The following is a 21,100-nucleotide window of genomic DNA, read 5'->3' on the forward strand; positions in this document are numbered from 1 at the left end:
TGTATGAAGAAAATGGTTTTGAATAAATGTTGTCCCTTGCTTATTGAGTTTATTGTTTATCTATTTGATCAAAGAAAAATTAGCTTATCTTCGATTAGGGCTCTACACGTTGAGCTGGGAACGTTTATTCTCTCAAAATTCACTTTCAGCTCCCACAATCTTAATTTTCTTACATCAAAATAAAATTCCCACGTCATCATAAAAGACCTGCTTTTTTCCCCCACAAAGAAGTACTAAACACTTAAACGTGTTTTTTGAGCTGTAAACTAAATGATAGGACTGTACAGTGATGAAACAAATTAATGCTGGTTAATGTGGACATTTCTTACCAAATTTTTTAAAATCGGCATTTCATGGGTTGAAAATGGCTCAACATGCCATCTACTGTTTTAAATCAGCCCTGAACCTTGCAAGAGCTGACCGGTTGGGATTTATCTATGTCATGAAGTAAGTTAAAAAAAAAAAACATGTTAATACCCTCTAATCGAGGGTAGGCGACCCACCCCCCTCTTCCGTCTGCGGCGCATCAGTGTCGCTGTGGTCAGGGCGTCTTCGTGGGGCAGTTTGTAATGCTGTGGCGGAAGGCGGGTCGGTGGAGGGGACTACGGCGGTGTGCGGCGGCGACTCTGGATGCGCGCTGGGCCCTTCTCGCGGATATCCCCAAATATACTCCTGCCTCACACATCCACGCCCCGCCTCCCTCCTCAGCCCCCCTGCCCACTTTTTAGCATTTTTTTTTTCATAATTATACAGTGGTGAAGTTAGAGTCAGACCTGGGGGAGAAGTAACACTTTAATTTGGATGGTCTGCAGTGATTTGGGTATCATGGGTGATATAAATTGATAAATCCTTTTTATGATAAGACAATGGCAGGATAAAGACACAACATTTAATACCGAGGTTGCATAACCACTGCCTTTGTGAAAGTATGCTTGTTAAAAAAAAATGATTGCTTCAATTATAGTTGTTAATGTTAACTAGCAAGCAAAGTAGCCCTTCCTTTATGTTGTTTTTCTTTATCTTTTTTTTTTTACAGAGCACTGAAACAAGTCCCGCTAGCAGCCTCCAATCTCTACCCATCAGCCCTTGCAGTGAAAAGTCACTTCCAATTAAGGTAACCATCGTAAACACACCACACAATTCTCTCTGAAAGGGTCTATAAACATACATTTCTTAAAAACTACATAATTAGATACAAATATGCCAATGGTCTCGCTGAAGCCGAAGAATGTGTGTGTATGTGTGTTGAATTAGATAAAACACAAGAGTGCAAGCGTAACTGTAATGTTAAGCCAAATTTAAAGCTACAATCCATAATGGTGTGAGCAGCCACAGCTATGTAGAGGACTGCGACAACACAAGTGCCCTGCTGAAACATGACACTTGACATATCTCGCCATCATTCAGCATTGTGTATTTACCTGAGAAATGGAAACAACTGGAAGTCTCAAAGGGAATCGAAAGTGATGCAGTGTTTGGTGGTTTCCTCACTCGCAAGTAATGAAGCGAACAATGTCTGACTGAAAAATTGGCAGAAATGGGGCAGACAACCATCAGTTGCAGATTGTACCTGTAACATGAGTTGGGTTACGAATAAATATGAATAGGAGTGATTTGCGACAGAAGGGTACCAGCAAGAGTTAAAGGGAAGGTTTACAAGATGGTTGTGAGACCAGCTATGTTATATGGTTTGGAGACAGTGGCACTGACGAAAAGACAGGAGGTGGAGCTGGAGGTGGCAGAGTTGAAGATGCTAGTTTTCATTGGGAGTGACGAAGAAGGACACGATTAGGAATGAATATATTAGAGGGACCGCTCAAGTTGGACTGTTTGGCGACAAAGCAAGAGAGGCGAGATGGGGATGGCTTTGACATGTGTGGAGGAGAGATGCTGGGTGTCTTGGGAGAAAGATGCAGAATATGGAGCTGCCAGGGAAGAGGAAAAGAGGAAGGCCAAAGAGGAGGTTTATGGATGTGGTGAGAGAGGACATGCAGGTGGCTGGTGTGACAGAGGAAGATGCCGTGGACAGGAAGAAATGGAAACGGGTGATCCACTGTGGCGACCCCTAGAGGGAGCAGCCAAAAGTAGTAGTATTAGTAAGTTATGAATGAATATTAGTTCTTTTTATGCCTCCTATACCTCAACCCTTCCTTTTCTGCTTAAAAAGAGCCATTATTTTATGAATACAAATTGTCTTAGTAACTCAGAGAATTTCAGTTCTGACAGCTTGCTGGTATGTGTAGTTGACTGGCATAGTTATGAACCAATTCAGGGACCTTCCATGGTATCCAAAGAACATTTATTGTGACATTAGAAAACCAAACCGTTTAAACTAATTCATCATTTCAATATGTGAAGTCGGCAGAAATATAAATCAACTTTCAGCCAATATCCTGTAATAACAGGCTCTGTTTGTAGATCATATACCACTGGGGAACTGAGTGCAATCATAGTTGTTTTCATTTTTAGGTATATTAAGTCAAAAACAGCCATTGTAAGCTTTAGAAATCAAGTCAATTTTATTTGTTTTGCCCATTTTCACAAATTGCAAATTTGCCTCAGTGGGCTTTATGGCAATACAACATCCTGTTTTTAGACTCTCGCGTCAGATAAGGAACAACTCCCTAAAAAACCCTTTAACAGAGAGAAAAATTAGGAAGAAACCTCAGGGAGGGGAACAGAGGAGGGTTCTCTCTCCCAAGACAGACAACGTGCAATGGATGTTGTGTTTACACAATTTACAGAATACAACATTGACAGAGGATAACAAAATTATAACATATATGAAGAATATGATGAGGAGGATGCCATGAGACAAATAATCATGAAAGCCTTGTTTGCCTTGTTTTCAATCAGCCCCGAACTGGCCTAGGCGTTCTGCGCATGAGCCATAGTTCCCGCGGCGGTCTTTCACTTGGAAGTTGAACAGTGTAGTATCAACAGCATCAACATGGCGAGTGCTAGAGCGAGAACCACGCATTTCTGGACAGACGAGGAGACAAACTTTATGCTGTGCCAGCTAAAGGAGTTGAATATCATACGTCAACTGGAAGAAGGTCCAATAGCAACCAGCTGAAAGGGGGCATATCGCCACTTACTGTACCCGAGTCGGACATACTTCCGTCAATAAATCGATTCTGCCCCGGTTGTTGTATACTGGGACAACAACAGTAGTCAAATTACCTGGCCTAATCGAGCTATCCCTCTAGCTCGACTTAACTGTGCATGTAAACGCATTGAATGGACAATTTAGAAGTAAAATAAAAGATGACATATCTTAAGAAGCAGTAGGAATAGGGCAGCATTACAGAAGTGAAGCCTTATGTGTAGTTTTTGCCAAGAGGAGGAGTAGTGTACATAGAGATGGTGTACTCTGCAAAATACAAACTTGAGTTACTGTTCTAATTTAAGACAGGATCAACTAAAATATTTTCTAGTCTGTATATGTTCCAAGTATGTCAGTGAAAACTGTCCATGCATTTTTCATCACATGCATTGGCCATGATTTTTTGTGCCTTTAGGTTACCATCAAGTCTACTTGTAAGATGGACTGTGTTTTCTCAGTGTGCCTGGCCCCCGCCTGAGCAGAGCCATCTTTTCAATAAAACATATCTATTTGTCTATGATCAAAAACAATAAAGCTTAATCTTCCTTTGATCCTCATGTCTCCTCTACTTCTGCCCTTCTGAGAACAATAAACATTGTTTTTGCAATTGAGCTCCTAATAAACCTTGAAAGGATCGAGCAAAAAGGCAGAGAGATTGATAGAGAGGGAGAAGCGGGAGAGAATAGAGAGAAAGGGAAGGAGAGGAAGAGGTAGGAAAGGAGAGAGAGAAAGAGGAAATGGGTGTGACAGGGTGGAATAGAGAGAAAGAGAGAGGAGCAAAGTGTATTGTTTGTCTTGACAGTCTCCGTGTCCCCCTCTGTCAGCCTAGTCCATCAGGGACATGTGATTTAGATGAGAGTTGCATGTGTGTGTTGGGGGGGGTAGTGGAGTTTGAGATTTAGTTCATCAAGGGGAGGCTTTTGTCAAGCTTCTCTTTGGGAAAAAGATCCCTGTACAGGTGGCGGCAGATTTTTTTGTGATGCTGGTGAGAGAGAGGAGGAAAGTAGGGAAAGGACTGGAAACTGTGTGTGCGTGCCTTCCATGTGTGTATTTGCTTTTGGGTTGTTTTTGTTTTTGAAGTGAGTGTTAGCATTCAAGTTTGTTTACACATGTGTTTATGTGCATATGCATTCATGTTTTGCCTGTACGTGTTCTTCTCCATGTCTATCCGTAACCATGTGTGTGTTCCTGTGTGTAATGATGTGCATGTCTGTACAAAGAAGCCTGTGCACACGATTTGGAGTTTGTGTGTTTGTCATCTTTAGTGACCTACATGGAGCATTGGTGGCAGTAGGATGATAAGGGTGAATGTTAGCTGGGTGGGCAGGGGTAGGTCTTGGTGTGACGAGAAAAGCTCCTTTGCACCTTCTCACATGGAGAGATGGACTGTTGGAAAAAATGAGAGAGTAAAACAGGAAAAAAGGGGTAAACTAAGGGCAAGGAGGGTGAAGCAGATCCAGGAAAGGAAATCTGATTGCACAGTGGAATCTTGGTTCATTTGAAACTCAGATGAGCAACTTGGCCCATCAATGATGTATGAATTTTCTTCTGCTTTTTGTGGCTGCTCCCATTAGGGGTCGCCACAGCGGATCATCCGTTTCCATTTCTTCCTGTCCTCTGCATCTTCCTCTGTCACACCAGCCACCTGCATGTCCTCCCTCACCACATCCATAAACCTCCTCGTTGGCATTCCTCTTTTACTTTTCCCTGGCAGCTCCATATTCAGTCTCCCAATAAACCCAGCATCTCTCCTCTGCACATGACCAAACCATCTCAATCTCGCCTCTCTTGCTTTGTCTCCAAACCATCCAACCTGAGCTGTCCCTCTAATATATTCATTCCTAATCCTGTTCTTCTTTGTCACTCCCAATTAAAATCTTATCATCTTCATCTCTGCCACCTCCAGCTCTGCCTCCTGTCTTTTCATCAGTGCCACCATCTCCAAACCATACGACATACCTAGTCTCACTACCTTCTGTCACAAATCACTCCTGACACTCTTCTCCACCCACTCCACCCTGCCTGTACTCTCTTCTTCACCTCGCCTCTGCACGCCCTATAACTTTGCACAGTTGACCCCAAGTATTTAAACTCATACGCCTTCATCACATCTACTCCTTGCATCCTCACCATTCTGCTGTCCACCCTTATTTATTCCGCCTTTCTCCTACTGACTTTTTTTCCTCTTCTCTCCAGTGCATACCTCCACCTCTCCAGGCTGTCCTCCCCTTTCCCTACAGATCACAATGTCATCTGCTACCATCATAGTCCACAGAAACTCCTGCCTGATTTCAGCTGTCAACCTGTCTATTACCATTGCAAACAAGAAAGAGGTCAGAGCTGATTCTTGATGTAATCCCACCCCCACCTTGAACCCAATCCTTCATACCTACCTTACACCTCACCGCTGTCACTTACTTGCAACTCCTCCTAACTGGGTTTGAACCCCCGATCTCCAGCAGGAAAACCACCATTCTTACCGACTGAGCTATCCAGTTGTTTCTCTTCTACCTCCTGTCTCGGCACCCTGTCATATGCTTTTTCTAAATCCACAAAGACACCATGTAATTCCTTCTGACCTTGTCTATACTTCTCCATCAACACTCTCAAAGCAAACACTGGATCTGTGGTGCTCTTTCTCGGCATGAAACCATACTGTTGCTCGCTAATCATCACCTGTCCTCTTAACCTAGCTTCTATTACTCTTTCCCAAATCCTCATGCTGTGGCTGATCAACTTTATACCTCTGTAGCTACTACAGCTCTGCACATCACCCTTAATGTTGAAAATCGGTCAGGCATCCTCTCACTTTCCAAGATTGTGTTAAACAATCTAGTTAAAACTCCTCTGTCATCTCTCCTAAACATCTCCATGCCTCCACACGTATGCCATCTGGACCAACCACTTTTCCACTCTTCATAGCTGCGCTCACTTCATCCTTGCTAATCCATCGCACTTCCTGATTCACTATCCCCAACAATCTCTCTCTCTCTCCCTTTCTCTCTCTCTCTCTCTTTCTCTCTCTCTCTCATTTTCTTCATTCATCAGCCCCTCAAAGTACTCCTTCTACCTTCTCAACACACTCTCCTCACTTGTCAGCACATTTCCATCTCTATCCTTCATCACCATAACCTGCTGCACATCCTTCCAAGCTCGGTCCCTCTGTCTAGCCAATCGGTACAAGTCCTTTTCTCCTTCCTTAGTATCTAACCTCTCATACAACTCACCATATACCTTTTCCTTTTCCACCTCTCTCTTTGCTTTATGTTGTATCTCCTTGTACTCCTGTCTAATTTCTTCATCTCTCTGACTATCCTACTTCTTCTTTGCCAACCTCTTCCTCCGTATACTTTCCTGTATTTTCTCATTCCACCACCAAGTCTCCTCATCTTCCTTCCTCTGTCCAGATGACACACGAAGTACCTTCCTAGCGGTCTCCCTCACTATTTCTGCAGTGGTTGCCCAGCCATCTGGCAACTCTTCACTACCATCCAGTGCCTGTCTTAACTCCTGCCTGAACTCCACACAACAGTCTTCCTTCTTCAACGTTCACCATTTCATCTTTGGCTCTGCCTTTACTCTCTTCCTCTTCTTGATCTCCAAAGTCATCCTACAGACCACCAGCCGATGCTGACTAGCTAAGTTCTCCCCTGTCACCACCTTGCAGTCTCCAGTCTTTTTAGGATTGCACCTCCTGCTTAAGATATAGTCCATTTTTTGCACCTTCCTCCACTCTTATAGGTCACCCTGTGTTCCTCCCACTTCTTGAAATGCATATTCACTATAGCCATTTCCACCCTTTTCACAAAATCCGCCACCATCTGCCCTTCCACATTCCTCTCCTTGACACCATACCTACCCATCACTTCCTCATCACCTCTGTTCCCCTCATCAACATGTCCATTGAAGTCCTCTCCAATCACCACTCTCTTCTTCTCGGGTACACTCTCCACCGCTTCATCCAATTCACTCCAGAATTCTTCCATCACACACCCAACTTGCGGGGCATATGTGCTGACAACATTCATCATCACACCTTTGATTTCCAGCTTCATATTCATCACTGTCCGACACTCTCTGAACCACCAACACACTTGACATACTCTTCCTTCAGGATTACTCCTACCCCCATTTCTTCTCCTATTCACACCATGTTAGAAGAGTTTGAACCCACCTCCGATGCTCCTGGCCTTACTCGCCTTCCACCTGGTCTCTTGCACACACGATACCTTTCTTTTCACCATCGTATCAACCAGCTCTCTCCCTTTACCAGTCATAATACCAACATTAAAAGTTCCGACTCTCACTGTAACATTCCTACCCTTTCTCCTCTCCTGCTGCCTTTGGATATACCTCTTTTTCTCCTTCACCCAACAGTAGCATAATTTCCACTGGCACCCTGCTAGCCAACAGTACCGGTGGCGGTCATTGGTAACCCAGGCCTTGACCAGTGCAGTATGGAAATCTGATTTATGATCTGGATATTTGGTTTGGCAAAGGTTTTGTGCAGGATGCCCTTCCTAACGCAACCCTCCCCATCTATCTGGGCTTGGGACCAGCATTAAGAATGCACTGGTTTGTGCATTCCCAGTAGCTGGGTTCAATGTTGTATAAATGCCACCATAAAATTAAATATGTAATGAAGCCACATTCTGTAAATCACAAGACAAATAGTTGAGATATCCTTAGCGTTTTATAGAATTTGAAATATGTTTAGTTGTGAATCAGTTCACAGAGCTGTTCAAATGTGTACACATTCGTGTTCCACATGCGGAGCATTGATCATCCCAGTCACGAATTGGGCTTTTGTAACATTTTTGCAGTGGGGTTGTGATTATTGAGAAATTGCGGAGGTCGATTTTCAGACAAAAATTCTGGTTGCACATGGGGCAACCACATATTGAGGTCGTCCCTTAAAAGTTGAGGTTGTTCCACACAAAACTGAACCAAACCACCAGAGTGAGGGCTTCCTACAGTGTTTTTCATTAATTTGTGTTACACAGGTGTTTTGTAATGAAATCAAGCAACAAAGTAAAGGCTAAAACATGACATGGTTTGTGTGTGTGTATGTGTGTGTGTGTGTGTGTGTGTGTGTGTTTTGTTTGTGTATATATATTATAGCTCAAAGTTGTTAAATGGCAGAACAAGCTTTTTTTGTGCTCAATGCACTCATCAGGCAGCTGATGAGTGCCTTGAGCACAGAGGGAAGGATTAGCAGCTGACGAGTGTGAGACGCATGAAACAGGCCTGTACTGCAATGCATTAAAACTTTTTTCCTGTATCCGTTTTGATATTCTGCTCCTCATTAGTTAAGCACTTACAACACCACCATTGATGGTTTCAGGGAAAAAAAGCGCTATATATACACACACACACACACATCCAGATGGACCAGCTGAATGACTTATCAAATGAACAGTTGAACGACTAGAACACAAGGCTTGATGTTTTCACAAACCATCTCAATACAAAAACATTACAGATCACAAAGTTGCTTTCGTAAGTACAACTCAAATATGATTCTACACATGTTTCACACAAAGCAGCATTTTTTTTTTTATTGAGAACAGTCGGCGGTAAGTTTAGATAGTTTCTCATTTGGGGATTGGCTTAATTTATTTCATGTGTTCGCAATTCATTTATCTAGCTGGTAATAAAACCTCAGGCTGCGACATGAAATGTACCAGCAACTTTACATTATAAAAACATGGAAAAACATTGTGTGTTTCGTGTTGTGGTTTCGCTCATATTAACTCGGTGCCACTATTAAAATGTGGAGCACAAGGCACTGCTTGATACTTCCATGAATGCAGAATTTGTAAGAACACACCAAAATAACTTATTAAAAGTGTAATATGCTATTAGTCATGAAGTATTATTTTTAGACCTACATTTTCCGTTACCTATGCTACCCTCACAGTCCCTTCTCTTTCAGTAAATGAGACAGGCGATGTTCAGTGAGAGAGAGGCAAGGATGTCAGGAGAATATTTGTTATGTGTGAGGAGAGAGAGAATGAGAGAGAGCAACAGGAGAGGCAGGAATTGAGGAAAGAGAGGTGAGTCAAAAAAAAGAAAATATGTCAGAGAAATAAGAAACACCAGAGACTATAAATGGAGGGGGAGCAGAGGGAGGGTTTTATAGGAAAGAGCAAAAAAGTGGGATGCAAAGATTGTCACCTGTTGACAGAGACAGAAGTGATAAAAAGCAACAGAAAATATGGAGGGTGGACATCAAAATGTGCAAAGAACCGCTGAATATAGGGAAATAGTTGTGATGCTGAGCACTGGAAATTGTTCTGGGTAAACACACCAAGAGGAGGCAGAAGGAGGGAAATGACAAGGGGGAAAACGAGCAAGCTTAGCGAGATAACGTAAAGAATGCTAGGTTGAGGAGCATGGCATAGAAGCTTATGCGTCAAATTTGGTGACGTTACGTGCAATAATGGGAAGGAAAGAGTGTTGAAAAAGGGAGAAAAAGATTGAGGTGAGAGCGAGCACAAATAGGGAACGTTTGGAAATGCTGAGGGCAGGAAGGAGAGTATGGAAAAAGGGATATGGAGGAGAAGAAGAAGAAGGGAGAGATTGAGGGAGGAGCAAGAAGAAGAGAACATGTCCTGGCGTTCCAGAAAACGACTCTGCGGGTGTAAAAATAATCTACGGTAGCCACCTGAGAGGCTGCAGTGTCACAGCATGCCCTAGTTTAGTTTATGCCCTATGCATACGGCACATTTTCCACCAGATTTTGTCCCAGTTTAACCATGCTATTGTATTTTAAAAGACTGAATTGAAAATCTGATGCTATACTTGTCGCCACAGGCATATTCACATTGTGATTACATTAGGGAAGGAAAAAACAACAGCCCACACTAATTGATATAAGCGACCCCTTTTTTTACCACCACCTGTAGCTTAGCAGCCAGAGACACTGCATTCAGTTGACAAAACATTTATTCTTATGTCTGATGCTTTTTAATGGGAGATCCATCATTTAGAATTACGATGACTGAGATTTCATAATCTCTCAATACATTGGCCTAATCAGCGAATATTAAAAGCATAACCTCATGCGACAAACACAGAAATACATACCCACTCTCACAAGATATGGTCATACACTGAACTAAATGCGCACAAAACCAAAGTTGTAAACAAGAACACCCAGGTAAAAACCAGTCTGGCGTAACAACACACATATGCAAACTGCTCAGTTTAACACGTTGGATAAAGCCAAGCCACGGCAGACTGCCAATCTCATCTATCTATCACTCTGTCTCTCTCTTTTTCTCTGACTCTGTCATCCCAGATAACCTTTCCCCCAAACACTGTCTTTGTCTGTTGTTTAAGCTTTGGACTAACAACATGGGTAGCCAAACTCACATACTGTTAGATACTCAGGTTTGTGTCGGTGTGTTTATACACTTATGTATGTGCATTATTGAGTAGTTCCTATCGTCTCCCTCATTTTATCCTTGGTTGACCTCCACTGTTATGCAGACACACACACACACACACACACACACACACACACACACACACACACAGTATTGATTTTTTTTTTAACCTATGCATTTTCTGATTGAGCTTTATTCTTTCTGGTCACTGGTCCTGAGATCGCAATTGTTAAGGAAAAATCAATTCGTTCAGTGAATAACATTATCATCTGTAATAATAAGCTTTCACAACCATAACAAAGGTTATGTATTGTAGCCCTAATTCTGAACAGGGCTCTGTTGCTTAACCACTTACAGAGCACTAAAAATTTACCTGTATGTACTTGGCCAATTGGAGCAAGCCTAGTCCTTCCCATTGCAGTCCAGTCCATATAATGGGACTAAGGACGACACTCGGTTTCCACCTAGTCTTCAGCAACTGATGGGAACGGTAGGGTCAGAGGTTAGAGGGCTGCGCCTTCAATCACAAAATGAAAGATACAATATGTAACCTTTGCTCTATTTAACATAGGCTCTACCCTCTGACAGCGCTGTAATGCTTAAGGCGGCAAAGCCCATCAAATATACCCCTTGCTGTGACCAAGACACATCAGATTAACTGTGTGCCTGTCACAAAAGAGCAGGGTGCACTCATACTTAAAACGTATAATGATGAACTGGGGGGCTGCACCAGCTCTAGATATTATTGCACCAAATTCTGGGGACTAGCTGCCAGCATTCCTTCCCTCACCTACCAACTGAAAGCCCTACTGGTATCACCCTTAAGCCAAGCCCCAAACATAGATAGACCATTCCTGAAGAAAATGTGTCAAGAGAGGGTTACACAAGATGGTGGCTTGGAATAGATGCTACTCAAACAGCTAGTAATCGCCAAAAGCCACCATCCTTTTAAGGATAAAAATGGTGGTGGCAGACTACATAGTTGGTGTTCAGGTGATGTTATCAAAGACACCCACCGCTCCGAACCACCAAGGTCCTACTGCCTGACCCTTTAGCCAATGCTAGTGGCGGGGGGGGGGGGGCAGTGAATCTTCACAGCCTCTACCACATGACCAGGTTCCCTCAACTATGGAGACAGGAAGTGGGACAAAAAAACTAGACAATCACCCAAAAACTTACACTAAGCATCAAATCAGGAAGGAACAATTTATTTGTTATTTCATATTACGTACTATGTACACAAAAAAAACGAAATTCTGTTTCCCCCAGCCCACAGCAGTGCAACACAAAAAACAAAACAAAAAACAGATAGCCAAAAACCTCCAAAAATAACACCACCAAAAACATACAAAAACAGCGAAAAAAAAAAGCCAACAACATAGTCCAAAAACTCCACCGTCCAGAGAACGAATCATGGGAAAGCCAGGGACAAGTTAGGTCTACGGGACGTCCAGCCCAGATAAGGGGCCACCACTGGAGATGGGGCTTCTGCTCTGGCGGCAGCTTAGAAGAGGAGGTGGCAGCACAGTGCATGGCAAGTATTCTGGGTGTGCTCTTTGGCCACTGCTGACAGCTGAGTGGACAGATCTTGAGGCGGAGTTGGTACTGGTCAGAGAACTGATCTCTTTGCCAGCAGCAGATGGCACTTAAGGCAAGCTCTCTCTTCCTCTAATTGCTGAAAGCACTCCATAGCACAGGCCGCTGCAGAACCAAAAAAGCCCTGTGCAGAAAGAGTGCGACTGAGCAGAACCTCTCTATCCTGGCACTTCAAAGCAGTAATGTTTAGCCAAACCTGTTGCATACAGACAGTGGCCAAAGCTGTGTCACAATCAATCACTGTAGCAACAGCTCTTGTGAGGTAATTATGCTGTCCAGCCATCCAGGATAGCAACTGTATCTTCTCCGCCGTACCGGTGGTCCTGCCTGTAGTCATAGCAGACAGGGACAATCCCAGGAGAGTCGTGTTGCCGGCCATTTCTGCCTGCACAGTGAAAAATAATATTGATTTAAATATTCTATCATCTTCTTGTCCCAGTACAGTGAAGGAGCAGATCTACCCCTCCCTGATAAGGTAGCCACAGTGGTGACGAATTGAGTGGCTTAACTGTCATCCAGGGGCTCAGTGGATCTCCTTGGTAATCCTGCCCACTCTAAAGTTGATGTCATCAGAGAAGGGGGCCTTTGCCCAGAGGAGTGCAGGCCTTGCTACTCTCATCAGCTCCCAAAACACATCAATGTGTGATGCAATGAAGGAAGTCTTCTCTGCTGATTGAGGCCTGTATGGTCCAGACAGCATATGGTTGCAGGAGGTTGGAGGACCAGGCTGGGGCAGAGAGACACTTAGTGAGCCTGCTTCCACCCTCACCACCACCAGGAGGTCAGACCTGAGAGAGGGCCTATGTGGTGTGCAGGCTGTCCACTGGGCCACTCTTAATTGCAAAAGCAGAGCATAGTGGCTCACCGTCTTCATCCAGGTCCAGACACTCACCGTTGTCATCCTTGTCTGAGATGTTGAGGCTGGGGATGGACTCTGAGAGGTTCAATGAGTCCTCAGAATCACTGCTCCTCTTGCCCTTGCCTGCAATGCAGGCTGGCTGTTCTGTAGTTCTAGCCGGCAGCGGCATGCTCAGTGCCCTGCAAATGTGACGCACCAGGTTCAGGTCCACCATGACAATCATTCACAGGCTAGAAGAGGTGAAGCTGCAGATATTGCAAAGCCATTCTGCAGCTGATATATCACTGTTAGGATAAGCTGTTTATGTGAATGAAAACTGTTTTTTTAACAGGAAAAAAACTACTCTTTCAGGCACTGAAAGTGGGTCATGAGTGCTTTCCTGAATCCCAAAGAGAAGAAGTAGCCTAAAAGGAAGAGTGTGTACATGTACACTACCGTTCAAAAGTTTGGGATCACCCAAACAATTTCGTGTTTTCCATGAAAAGTCACACTTATTCACCACCATATGTTGTGAAATGAATAGAAAATAGAGTCAAGACATTGACAAGGTTAGAAATAATGATTTGTATTTGAAATAAGATTTTTTTTACATCAAACTTTGCTTTCGTCAAAGAATCCTCCATTTGCAGCAATTACAGCATTGCAGACCTTTGGCATTCTAGCTGTTAATTTGTTGAGGTAATCTGGAGAAATTGCACCCCACGCTTCCAGAAGCAGCTCCCACAAGTTGGATTGGTTGGATGGGCACTTCTTTGAGCAGATTGAGTTTCTGGAGCATCACATTTGTGGGGTCAATTAAACGCTCAAAATGGCCAGAAAAAGAGAACTTTCATCTGAAACTCGACAGTCTATTCTTGTTCTTAGAAATGAAGTCTATTCCATGCGAGAAATTGCTAAGAAATTGAAGATTTCCTACACCGGTGTGTACTACTCCCTTCAGAGGACAGCACAAACAGGCTCTAACAGGTACTATTTAATGAAGATGCCAGTTGGGGACCTGTGAGGCGTCTGTTTCTCAAACTAGAGACTCTAATGTACTTATCTTCTTGCTCAGTTGTGCAACGCGGCCTCCCACTTCTTTTTCTACTCTGGTTAGAGCCTGTTTGTGCTGTCCTCTGAAGGGAGTAGTACACACCGGGGTAGGAAATCTTCAATTTCTTAGCAATTTCTCGCATGGAATAGCCTTCATTTCTAAGAACAAGAATAGACTGTCGAGTTTCAGATGAAAGTTCTCTTTTTCTGGCCATTTTGAGCGTTTAATTGACCCCACAAATGTGATGCTCCAGAAACTCAATCTGCTCAAAGAAGTGCCCATCCAACCAATCCAACTTGTGGGAGCTGCTTCTGGAAGCGTGGGGTGCAATTTCTCCAGATTACCTCAACAAATTAACAGCTAGAATGCCAAAGATCTGCAATGCTGTAATTGCTGCAAATGGAGGATTCTTTGACGAAAGCAAAGTTTGATATAAAAAAATCTTATTTCAAATACAAATCATTATTTCTAACCTTGTCAATGTCTTGACTCTATTTTCTATTCATTTCACAACATATGGTGGTGAATAAGTGTGACTTTTCATGGAAAACACGAAATTGTTTGGGTGATCCCAAACTTTTGAACGGTAGTGTATATTTTCAGTGTGCTGAACCATGTAGCAAAGTGGTTAAGCAGTAGAGCCCTGTTAGAGAGCGAAGCCTTGTGTGAAATTGAACAGCAAACTTCTAACAAAACTTAAATCAATATGAGTACACACATACTTATTTTTGTGTTTGAAAATGTAATGTAAGTGATATTTCTTCCAGCAATGGAAATGTTTCAGGTCTGGTTAGAAAGTTATGATATTAATTTCTTTGTGTGGCATCGGAGTATTAAGGCATCATGTGTAATAAGTCAGCATTACTGTAACCTTCATGTGTGTTCCTGATACCCTCAAGTTTCCTACCAGTAAACCTTTTGTTTTAAGTGTTACTGTGTCTGCATTTGGATCCTCAATTACTGCTCCCTCCATGACAATTGTGTTGATATTGCCCCGAGTATACAATAAGCAAGTCTGCAAGTTCTTTTTTTACTTCCAAAAGCTTTGGTACTTTAGATTCTTTTATCTTCAGATTTTTAGTCCTAGTCTATTTTCCTTTATGATCATTTTTCTTTCATTGTGTCTCATCCTTTGAGGACAAAAGATAAAACATATCCTCCTCTTCTGTTGAGATGAATAAGTAAAGAGTTTGGTAGTGGAGCTTGAACTTAAAATGATGAATATCTTTATTCTTCAGGCAAACAGACACATAGAAAGACAGTTATATATACTGATGAGCCAAAAACATTATGACCACTCACAGGTGAACCGAGTAACATTGATCATCTCCAAACAAGGGCACATGTCAAGGTCTGGGCAGATTTGATGGTAAGCGAACAATCAGTTCTCATAGTCAGCGCGTTGGATGCAGGAGAAATGAGCAGGGGTAAAGACCTGAGTGACTTTGACAAGGGCCAAATTGTTATGTCCAGACAACTGGGTCCGAGCATCTCTGAACCGGCAAGGCTTATGGGGTGCTCCTGGTCAGCAGTGGTGAGTACCTACCAACGGTTGTCTGAGGAGGGACAAACCACAAATGGCAGGGTGTTTGGTGCCCAAGGCTCATGGATGCACGAGGGCAAAGAAAGCTATCCCATCTGGTCCGAACCGACAGAAAGTCTACTGTGGCACAAGTCACAGAAAATTTTAATGATGGATACAGGAGGAATGTGTCCCAATACACAGTGCTTCGCACCCTACTGCGTATGGGACTGCGTAGCAGCAGACCATTCAGACTGCCCATGGTGACCCCTGTCGAAATTGCCTGCAATGGGCACGTGAGCGTCAGGACTGGACCTTGGAGCAGCAGAAGAAGGTCGCCTTGTCTGATGAGTCCCGTTTTCTTTTCGATCACATGAATAGCTATATACCGTTTATCTGGGGAAATGATGGCACCAGGATGCACTATGGGAAGTCAACAAGCCGATGGAGGGAGTGTGATGCTCTGGGCAATGTTCTGCTGGGAAACCCTGGGTCTGGCCATTCCTGTGGATGTCAATTTGACACATGCTACCTACCTAAACATCATTGCAGACCAGGTACACATCTTCTTGGCACACCCCTTCATGCATGGAAACCCCGATGGCAGTGGCCTCTGAAAGCAGGATAATGCACCCTGCCACACTTTGTAATTAGTTTAATTTTCCGTGAGCTCATGCTTTGAGCTTTAGCCACAAAACTGTAAAAAAAATGCTTTTCTCACACAAAAATCACAAAAATCTTGTCACAGTGGCTCCTACTCTTGCCATTTAATTGTACCCATAATCCATCTGGTGGCCCAAAATGTCTTATAGCAATGAAATGAAAATGTCTGCCCCTTGGTTCTTAAACTGGTACTTCATCGCTGTAACGCTGAAGTCCAATAGAACTGAATGTTGAGCAATTTTAATAGTGGCTTCCAGTGTTTCTACAATTCCCTGGTGTGTGTTTGTGTGTGTGTGTGTGTGTGTGTGTGTGTGTGTGTGTGTGTGTGTGTGTGTGTGTGTACATACACACAGGGTGTTGTGATGCGTCTAGTGCAGCAGTGTGTAGTTGGAGGGAAGGTGCATGTGTTCACCAACCCGCTTGTGTCCTTCCTGCCCTTAGCTTGCTGCCGCTGGCTAGCCTCTGTGGCGAATAGGGAAGCATGCTAGCGTGTAAGCCTTCCCTTGCCAGTACATAGCCTCTCCCTCACCAAGACTCCTGCCAGGCCTCCCCGTGGCCACACGTGGTAACTGGGGTCTTGCGGCCCCAGGCTAACTGGTCAGGGGATCTCGGAGCAGCAGTGGGCCCCAGAGATATTGTAATGAATGAAAGGTCACGTGTTTAACTTGACCTACTCACGGGTGTACGTGCAGTGCGTGTGACGTATACAGGAAGTGAGACGGGCATGTTATGAAGGTTGTATGTCGGATGAACGCTAGTAAAAGCTACACAGTTAAGAACCTACGAAGTCGGCTCGTTCTTGAATTATTCTTATGTCAGTAAGACAAGGCGTCTACGGACATTACATGGTGTCAGAATAGTCTGTGTATTGGAACACGAGCGGTCATGCCGAAGTTTAATCCGCCGAGTGAATTCAAGTTTGACTGCCCCGTTGAATGGCCGGAGTGGAAACAACGGTTTTCGCGCTTCAGGCTCGCGACAAAGCTGGATAAAGACGACGGGGAGATTCAAGTGAGTTCGCTGATTTATGCAATGGGCAGCGAGGCTGAAAAGATATTCAGCTCGTTTGACTTCGCGGCGGAGGGTGATAAAGTGGACTATGATATCGTACTGAAAAAGTTCGATGACTACTTTATTCCCCGCCGTAACATCATACATGAGAGGGCGTGCTTCTATCAACGTAGCCAGCAGCCAGGAGAGACAGCGGAGATGTACATCCGGACATTGTATGAGCTGTCTGAACACTGTGAGTTTGGGGACAAGAGGGATGAACATATCAGAGATCGTCTGGTAGTGGGCACAAAAGATAAGGTGTTCTCCCGTCAGTTCCAGCTCACAGCGGACCTTACTCTGGTGAAAGTCATTGAACAAGTGCGCCAGGCGGAGGCAATAACAAAGCAGCTCAGCCTCCAAGCTAACCAACCAGAGGCCCAGCTGGCTAACGTCAATGTTGTCCGACGGCGGGACGGACGCCAAAACAAAAAGGGCGGACAGCGTCATGGTGGCAGCAGACCTGCAACCAACAAAGTAGATGAATGCGGGAGGTGCGGCAAGACGCAGCACACCGATGAGCGGAAGTGTCCTGCAACGAACAGTAAGTGCAACAAGTGTCATAAAAAGGGACATTGGGAGCGTGTATGTCACTCTAAAGCGGTGAGAGAAGTCACTGAAGAGGTTAAACAGCTGTACTTTCTGGGAGAAGTTGGCAAAGAGAGCAGTCAGGAAGATTGGACTGTTAGTTTAACAATAAGTGATGTACCAATAACCTTTAAAATTGACACGGGGGCTGACGCTACTGTTATCAACCAAGGGACATTTAAAAAGCTGAAGCCAAACATAAAACTGGGACCTCCTGACACATGCTTCATAAGCCCAGGTGGAAACATCAGCTGCATAGGACAGTTTCAAGCCACAACCAACTACAAGGAGAAACAATACTCCTTTCCAGTGTATGTGATCAAGGGGAGAGGCAGCTGTCTGCTGAGTCGTCCAGAGGCAGTGGAGATGGGTCTAGTGAAGCGGATGAATGAGGTCAGTGGAGTTTTCGGTTCAAGTGGACTGCTGAAAACAGACCCAGTGAAAATAGCTCTGGTGGAGGGTGCCCAGCCATACGCGGTGCATACAGCCAGACGGATACCGCTGCCACTTGTACCACTGGTTAAGAAAGAACTGCAGCGCATGGAAAATGAGGGCATTATTGAAAAAGTGACTCAGCCCACAGAATGGTGCGCCGCTATGGTGCCGGTGCTGAAACTGAACAAGAAAGAGGTTCGCTGCTGCGCTGACCTCAGGAGGCTGAATCGAGCGGTGAAACGTGAGAAATACGTGCTGCCCACTATGGAGGAAATAATGCCAAGGCTCGCAGGGTCAAAGTTCTTCACAACGTTGGATGCAGCAAGTGGGTTTTACCAGATCCCCTTGCATGAAGACAGCAGGGGGCTCACCACTTTCATCACCCCATTTGGGAGGTATGCTTTCTGCCGCCTTCCATTTGGTATAACGAGTGCTCCAGAGATTTTCCAGAGAAAGATGGCGGAAACTCTGACCGGGCTAGAGGGCACAGAGGTGTACATGGATGACATCCTTATACATGGAGAGACTGAGGAAATCCATGACCGGCGCCTAGCAGAGGCGCTGGGGGTCATTGAAACAGCAGGTCTCAAACTGAACCAAGCGAAATGCAAGTTCAAACAGAAACAAGTCCGTTTCCTTGGTCATATCATCAACGAGGCAGGCATCAGACCTGACCCGGACAAAGTGGCCGGAATAGAGAACTTTCCTCAGCCCCAGAACGTGACGGAACTCAAGAGGTTCCTCGGGATGGTGAACTATTTGGCAAAATACGTCCCAGAGCTGTCCACTGTAGGTCAGCCGCTTTATGGACTGCTTAAAGCAACGACAGAGTGGCTGTGGGGACCTGCACAGAACACAGCATTCCAAGACCTTAAAGCAGCACTCGCCACTGCCCCGGTACTCACCTTTTATGACGTCACTAAGGCTACGGTGGTGTCAGCAGATGCCAGCAGCTACGGGCTGGGGGGCGTTCTGCTCCAGCAGCACGGGGAACACTGGAAGCCCGTGGCCTACTGCTCCCGACGGCTGAGTGACGCAGAGACAAGGTACGCACAGATCGAGAAAGAGTGCTTAGCCAGCGTCTGGGCATGTGAAAGGTTCGAGAAGTACTTGTTTGGGCTTGACAATTTCAGACTTGTCACCGATCATAAACCACTAGTGCCCCTCATGAACAGCAAAGACTTGGATAATGTGCCCATTAGGTGCCAGAGACTGTTAATGAGGCTGATGCGTTTCAATGCAGTGGCTGAATACGCACCAGGCAAAACTTTAGCTGTGGCTGATGCACTCTCCAGAGGCCCAGAGCAGTGCTACGGAGATGGTGCTTCTCATGATGATGTTGCAGCGCACATTGATGCCATCGTGTGCCAGGTGCCTGCCACACCTCAAAGGATGCAGGAGATAAAACAGAGCACGGATGGGGATCTGCAGCTCCAGACAGTGTTGGGCTTCATCAGACACGGCTGGCCTGAGTATGTCGATAAAGTGCCGGAGACAGTCAGAGACTTTTATCAGGTGAGAGGGGAGTTATCTGCGGTAGATGGTTTAGTCATCAGAGGCAGTCGTATCGTCATTCCCACAGAGACGAGGGAGGTGATCTTAGACAGAATACACGATGGGCACCAGGGGATAGTTAAGTGCAGAGAGAGAGCTAGCCAGTCAGTGTGGTGGCCCAAAATGACAGAGCACATTACAACAAAGATACAGCAATGTCAATTCTGCAGAGAACACAAGAACACACAGAGAAAAGAGCCTTTAATGTCAAGTGAGCTCCCATCCAGACCATGGCAGAAAGTTGGCATAGACCTGTGTGAGTACAAAAAGCAAAACTACTTGATAGTGTCTGACTATTATTCCAGGTTTTACGAGATCCTAAATCTACCAACAACTACTAGCAGTCAGGTTGTAGCTAGGCTGAAGGCCACATTTGCACGTTTTGGTATCCCTGAAATTGTAGTTAGTGATAATGGGCCACAGCTAGTTTCAGAAGAGATGAGGAGGTTCAGTGAGGATTATGATTTCATCCATGTGACTTCAAGCCCACACTACCCCCAGAGTAATGGACAGGCAGAGAGGGCTGTTCAGATAGCCAAAAGCATATTAAGGCAGGAAGACCCTCTCCTCGCCCTGTTGACATACAGAGCTACACCCTCTTCTTCCACTGGAGCCAGTCCAGCGGAATTGCTCATGGGTAGGAGACTCAGAACCACCTTACCCACATTGCAGCATAACCTGAAACCGGCCTGGCCTAAAGAGGAACTGATCAAAACCGCTGACGCCGCAGCCAAATCGAGGCAGGCTTTCTACTACAACCGCAGGAACGGCGTGCGGACACTGCGCCCACTGAACTCGGGTGACGCAGTACTCACCAAACTTGATGGACAGAAAACATGGACAATGCCAGCAGTTGTTCACAGTCAGAGCTCCACTCCCAGATCCTACATAGTGGAGACAGCTCAAGGTGAACATTACAGAAGGAACAGGCGCCACCTGTTGGCCACACCTAAAACACTCACCTTTGTCAGCAGGGATCCTGACCATGTCACTCCAGGGGAGAGTGGAAACACGGATGAGTCCCGAGCAGCAGAAATGCCAACTTCCACACCATATGTTACTCGCTCTGGCAGGGTGAGCAAGCCTGCAATCCGGCTGGATTTGTGAGGCGTATGGACTTGTGTACTGTGGGGGATTTTTTATTTTTTGTGAAAAGGGGGGTGATATACAGGTTAGAAAATCATCTTAGAGGGGGAGATGTAATGAATGAAAGGTCACGTGTTTAACTTGACCTACTCACGGGTGTACGTGCAGTGCGTGTGACGTATACAGGAAGTGAGACGGGCATGTTATGAAGGTTGTA

The 21,100-nt window shown here is 44.8% G+C and overlaps 1 protein-coding gene across 1 annotated transcript in view; it reads left to right on the forward strand.

Annotated features, from left to right (window-relative positions):
• ccser1 (coiled-coil serine-rich protein 1) overlaps nucleotides 1-21,100 on the forward strand; it is a 276,242-nt gene that overhangs the window by 130,949 nt on the left and 124,193 nt on the right. Inside the window, exon 8 of the mRNA XM_056290829.1 lies at nucleotides 1,037-1,114. Coding sequence (XP_056146804.1) covers nucleotides 1,037-1,114 — 78 coding nt within the window. The remainder of the gene's footprint in view (nucleotides 1-1,036; nucleotides 1,115-21,100) is intronic.

The sequence above is a fragment of the Lampris incognitus genome, chromosome 1 (genome assembly GCF_029633865.1).
Source record: "Lampris incognitus isolate fLamInc1 chromosome 1, fLamInc1.hap2, whole genome shotgun sequence".
Classification (NCBI taxonomy): domain Eukaryota; kingdom Metazoa; phylum Chordata; class Actinopteri; order Lampriformes; family Lampridae; genus Lampris; species Lampris incognitus.